The following is a 6,285-nucleotide window of genomic DNA, read 5'->3' as shown; positions in this document are numbered from 1 at the left end:
AGAGGTTCCATAAGGTTTATTGGGAAATTTGTTTGGAATGACTCGGGAGAACGCCTATGTATCCCGTTTCGGGAATCAGGTCAAAACGTAGTTTGGGGTAAACATATTGGAATTTTTTAGTGATACCGAACTCAAAAGAGCACCTACGTATCCCAGATGGGAATCAGGTCATAACGTAGTTCAGAATACGTAATTTTGGATTTTTTGGTTAAAGCGACCGAGCTTGAAAAAGCGCCTACGTATCCCCTTATAAGTGTAGGGAATCAGGTCCTTGCGTAGTTCGTACATAATTTTGGATTTGGTTTTTTCTAAGAAAAAAATGCAAAATTACAAGCAAAGGGAATGCAACTAAAGAAAACCTAAACTATGGAAACTCTAAATCTTCGTAGTTATCTTCTTCTTCACACGTAGTATCTCTTGATGGCATCTGAATTTATTGCTCTTGGCCACTCTTGACCATCCATTTCAGCAAGTACCACAGCTCCTCCTGATAGTACCTTTCGTACCATATAGGGGCCTTGCCAATTTGGTGCGAACTTTCCTTTGTATTCTTCTTGATTAGGGAATATTCGTTTGAGCACCAATTGCCCGATTTGAAACACCCTAGTTCTCACATGTTTGTTGAAAGCTCATGCCATTCTTTGTTGATATAGTTGAACATGGCAAACAACAATCATCCTTTTTTCATCTATCAGAGCCAGTTGATCATACCTCTTGCGGATCCATTTCGCATTGTCCAACTCAGCTGCTTGCATTATTCAAAGTGAAGGGATCTCTACTTCAGTTGGTATTACTGCTTCAGTGCCGTACACCAACAGGTACGGAGTGGCCCCAGTTGAAGTTCTGGCCGTTGTGCGATATCCCAATAATGCATAAGGCAGTTGTTCATGCCAGTCTTTATGGTTATCAATCATCTTTCTGAGGATTTTCTTGATGTTCTTGTTGGCGGCTTCCACAGCTCCATTCATTTGTGGCCGGTATGCGGTTGAATTCCGGTGAGTGATCCAAAACTGCGCACACATTTCTTTCATCAAGTGGATGTTCAAATTAGCCCCATTGTCTGTTATGATTGATTCTGGGATACCAAATCGGCATATGATGTTGTTGCGCACAAAATCTATGACCACTTTCTTCATTACTAATGAATAAGAAGCTGCTTCTACCTACTTGGTGAAGTAGTCTATGGCGACCAAAATGAAACGGTGTTTGTTTGACGCAGCTGGATCAATTGGTCCTATGACATCCATGCCCCAAGCGGCGAATGGCGAAGGTGATGTCATAGCATTCAATTCTGTTGGAGGGACCTTTATCAAGTCTCCATGAATCTGACACTTGTGGCATTTCTGGATGAATTTGCTACAGTCACTTTCCATGGTCATCCAGTAATATCCTGTTTTTAAGATTTTCTTCGCTAGTACGAACCCATTCATGTGAGGTCCGCAAGTTCCAAAGATGCACTTCTTCAATCAATTTTGTAGCTTCGACAGAGTTGACACATCTAAGCAATCCCAAATCTGGAGTTCTTTTGTACAGGACATTCTTGTTGAGGAAGAAACCATTCGCTAACTTCCTGATAGTCCTCTTTTGATTTAAGGTGATTCCTTCGGGATATTCTCCTTTCTCCAAGAACATTTTAATGTCAACGTACCAAGGTTTTTCATCAACCTCCGCCTCTACGAAAGCACAGTGGGCTGGTTGATCTCTGATCTCAATTTTGACAGGATCAATGTATCTACTGTCGGGATGCTGAATCATGGATGCTATTGTTGCCAATGCATCAGCAAACTCATTCTGGGTTCTTGGTATGTGTTTGAACTTGACTTCTTGGAACCGATCTGCCATTCTTTGTATAAGTCCAACATACGGTAGTATCTTTTCATTTTTGGTGGCCCACTCTCCTCGAACCTAATGGATTAGAAAATCTGAGTCACCAATTACCTGAAGTTCTTTTACATCCATGTTAAGGGCTTAACATAGACCCAAGATACATGCTTCGTACTCAGCCATGTTGTTGGTGCAACTGAAGCTCAACTTGGCCGCCACTGGATAATATTGGCCCGAGTCTGAAACTAAGATGGCTCCGATTCCTGATCCTTTAAAGTTGATCGCTCCATCAAAGTATACTTTCCATCCCGACTCATCTTCACTTTCTTCGCCTTCAATTGTCATTACTTCTTCATCCGGGAAGTAAGTCCACAAAGGTACGGGATTGTCATCTACCGGGCTTCCTGCCAGTAGATCTGCCAATGCTTACCCTTAACTTCTTTCTGTGTGACGTATTGAATGTCGAACTCACTTAACAAAGATTCGCCATTTGGCCAACTTCCCTATGGACATAGGCTGGCAAAAGATGTACCTTAGTAGATCCATTCTTGAGATTAAATGGGTCGTGTATGCAGCCATATAATGTCTCAACTTTTGAGATACCCAGGTTAGAGTGCAACACGTCTTTTCCACTAAGGAATATCTGGATTCGTAGTGTGTGAACTTCTTAATGATGTAATAGATGGCTCTCTCTTTCTTGTCTGTTTTGTCGTTTTGTGCTAACATGCATCCAAAAGCATTTTTTGATACTGACATGTATAGCAGCAAGGACTTCCCGGCCTTGACAGGACCAAAACAGGTGAATTCGACAGGTATCTCTTGATTGTGTCAAAGGCTTTCTGACAGTCCTCTGTCCATTTAGTTGGAGCATCTTTCTTGAGGAGTTTGAGGATTGGCTCTATGATCACTGTGGACTGGGCGATGAAACGTCCAATGTAATTCAACCTTTCTAAGAAACTCATGACCTCTTTCTTCGTTCTTGGCGGTGGGAGTTCTTGGATTGCTTTGATCTTGGTGGGATCCAATTCGATACCACGACGACTGACTATGAATCCTAGTAATTTTTCGACAGGCACTCCAAATGCGCATTTTGCAGGATTCAACTTCAAATCGTACTTGCGGAGTCTGTCAAAGAATCTTCTTAAATGTTCGAGGTGGTCCTCACCCACTCGGGATTTGATGACGACATCGTCCACATATACCTCGATCTCTCTATGCATCATATCATGAAAGATGGCAGTCATCGCCCTCATGTAAGTGGCGCCGGCATTCTTGAGCCCAAAAGGCATTACCCGGTAATGATACACTCTCTACAGTGTGATGAATGCCATCTTTTGAGTATCTTCTTTGTCCATCAATATCTGATGATAGCCTGCGTAACAATCCATAAAAGATTGCACCTCATGCTTGGCGCAGTTATCAATAAGTATGTGAATATTTGGGAGTGGGAAATTATCCTTTGGGCTAGCGCGGTTAAGATCACGGTAGTCCACACAAATCCTTATTTTCCCATCTTTCTTTGGTACCGGGACTATGTTTGCCAACCATGTCGGGTACGGTGTCACCTCAACAACCCCTGACTGAATCTGTTTTCTACTTCTTCTTTAATTCAGATGCTGACATCAGGCTTAGGCTGCCTAATTTTCTGTTTTACCGGGGCAAATTCTTCAAGGATCGGCAACCTGTGGGCAACAATATTTGTACTAAATCCTGGCATATCAGCATATGACCAAGCGAATACATCTTCATACTCTTTGCCAGACTCCGATATCCTTCTTTTTTGGTTTCTGTCAAGTGCACACTTATTCTAGTTTCCCGAACCAACTCTTCATTTCCTAGATTAACTGCCTCTGTTTCCTCTAGGTTTGGCATTGGTCTGTTCTCATATTCTTCTTCGACATCTATCAACCCTTCCGATTCAGTTATCTCTTCTTCTTGATCGTCATTTTGTTCGTCGTCGTTTTTACTTGTTTCGTAACATGTCATGACATTATTTGTGGCCTCTGTATTATTACTGTAAAACAAAATAACACGGTTATTAATCATGTAAAAGCAATTTTAACTGTGTGTTTATATATTAATCATATATGTATACATATGTATATATATTTATATAGATATAGTAAAACGATTTTTGTCTTTATTATAAGTTTTGAGGCGTTTTCATTGAAATTTAAAAAGAGTGATACAAACTGTGGTCCTGACTCGGAATGGAACATCGAGCCATTTCCGTTATTAAACAACACGTAAACAATGAAAAGGCGATAAGCCGGGCCTCAAAGTCGACTTTCGCCGTTTTTTATGAAAATGAGCATTCTTTCTACCATAGAGTGAACAACGGGGTAGAAGTCCATCCGCTTGTTGTCTCTCCTGGTTCAGCATGATGAATCTCTAATGCTTCAAAGCATTCTTCAATGATGGCTGCACATTCTTCTTCCCAAAATAGCGTCCTTGAACCCTCTTCTGGATCCTCGCTGTTGTGACCCAATGGGCATGCTGTGAAGGACTGGTATAGATGAGGGAACAACTTTCTCATTTCAACGGGACCTCTCGTCCCATATTCTGCTTCTTCTTCTTCTGCCTGACACGGTTTGTATCCAACCCCAAATCGATACTTCCCATGTTTGATACTCATTGGTTTTTTGATTCCCTGTAAGTTCTTTCCTAGACCTTTCCCGGGTTCAAACCCACTCCTTATCATAGTTGTAGCAACCATTTTATAGACCAGTGGCATAGGGATATCTTCATCATCTCCCCTACGATCTACCATGGCTAGCTCAACAGTGTGAAAATCAGCGCCCACTGGTGATTTCTCTATGACTGGTACAGAGTTATCCGGATAGTTGTGGACACTTCCTTTTTCGTGAATCACGATTCTTGATCATCCCATATGAATTTGAGAGACTGGATTAATGAAGATGCTACAACCCTCGCGTCGTGCAACCATGGTCGGCCCAACAACAGGTTATAGCTTATTTTGATATCCATGATGACGAACTCCACTACAAACTCTGCGGGGTCCATTTGTATGTGTAGATATATTTCTCCAATTGGGTCATTGGTCGCACCGTCATAAGCTTTTACGTTGGTCCGACTCTGACGAATCTTGCCAATATCATACCCGAGTTGTTTCAGAGTCGTCACAGGACATACATTCAACCCAGCTCCTCCATCAATTAGCACTTGAGGAATAATCTTGTCACGGCACTTGACTGTTATGTGCAGGGCTTTATTGTGGGACTTCCCTTCCTTTGGTAATTCATCATCAGAAAATGATAGCCTATGTGCTCGTACAACATACCCCACGATCTCAGCCAATGTTTCCCTTGTAGTGCCGGCGGGCACTTGGACTTCATCCAAAGCTTTCATCAAGGCCAAGCGATGTTAAGATGAACTGGGTAGCAATGACATTACCGATATCCTGGAAGGAGTCTTATGCAGGTGCTCAACAATCGAATACCTTGATCGGCATTTGCCTCCGTGTTTTCGCTTAAGCCCTCGGATTGGTCTTTTACTCGAGGATTTTCACAACGTGGCGCTTCGAGCACAGGTTCTTCTGGGGCATAACACCTTCCTGACCTGGTCATACCCTGAACCACATTAGCTATCTCTTTTTCTTTATTAATCATCATCTGGTGCAGAGTTTTGATCACAAAGGGTGCATTCTCAAATGGTCCTGATGTTTTGAGTATGAATGGCTCATTATGAATTCGAACGACTACTGAGGGATATTTGAGCACAAAAGGCTCCTTTTTGGCTACGGTAGATGTCTCGCGTTTCTTTGTCAGAGGGCTTAACACTTCTCTTCACTCTTGTAAAGATAATGAGGCGATGGTGCTTTCTAACCCCTCAATATCTGGACGAATTATCGCCGAGCTCCCTTCTCATTCATCACCTCTTCCTGTCGTGTGAATTTGGTTCCCTCCATACTTCGGGAACGGATTTGTGTCCACATTCGGAGCTGTTGGTTCTAGGATAAGCTCATGATTGTCAATCATATCCTATAGTTTGTGTTACACCTCGCATTTTGTGCGTATTCGGAAAAATTAGAAATAATTCGGAATGGTAAGAAATAAGGCCTTAATTGGATCTTACTTAATGTGCATGGGATGTTTAAGGAAATATTGACGTGGAAATATTAAGGAAGGTTAAGGGCAAAATTGTAACTTTGTAAATTTGCCCCGTGAAATTCCAAGAGCGAACCATCGTCAATTGGGCTTGGAAAGTTAACAAAAAAAAAAAGAAAAATAAGAGGCCCAATTGGTTAAGTGGCCGGTCATGGTCCAAGGGAAATGGCCCAAGTCCATACAAATTGTGACCATGTGATAAATAAGTGGAAAAGGGGCCATAATTCTTGCTTGTTCAAGAAACTTCAAGAAAAACAAAGAAGAGAAAAAGAACAAGAGGGCCTACGGCCATGGAGAAAAGAAGAAGAAAAAAAATTTTCAAGTCTTCCAACCT

The 6,285-nt window shown here is 41.8% G+C and overlaps 1 protein-coding gene across 1 annotated transcript; it reads right to left on the bottom strand.

The window, feature by feature from the left end:
• Positions 1 to 1,362: 1,362 nt before the first annotated feature.
• On the bottom strand, positions 1,363 to 1,842 carry LOC132042153 (uncharacterized). Its single transcript, XM_059432772.1, has one exon. It carries the CDS (start codon positions 1,840 to 1,842, stop codon positions 1,363 to 1,365), a length of 480 nt encoding a protein of 159 aa, XP_059288755.1.
• Positions 1,843 to 6,285: the final 4,443 nt, after the last annotated feature.

The sequence above is a fragment of the Lycium ferocissimum genome, unplaced genomic scaffold (assembly GCF_029784015.1).
Source record: "Lycium ferocissimum isolate CSIRO_LF1 unplaced genomic scaffold, AGI_CSIRO_Lferr_CH_V1 ctg13641, whole genome shotgun sequence".
Classification (NCBI taxonomy): domain Eukaryota; kingdom Viridiplantae; phylum Streptophyta; class Magnoliopsida; order Solanales; family Solanaceae; genus Lycium; species Lycium ferocissimum.
Note: the sequence above shows the minus strand (reverse complement) of the source record. Positions and strands in the feature narration are given on the sequence as shown.

What these genes read in the sequence shown, in the direction of transcription:
- LOC132042153 (XM_059432772.1), bottom strand. Translation starts at nt 1,842, where the DNA reads ATGGCAGATCGGTTCCAAGAAGTCAAGTTCAAACACATACCAAGAACC.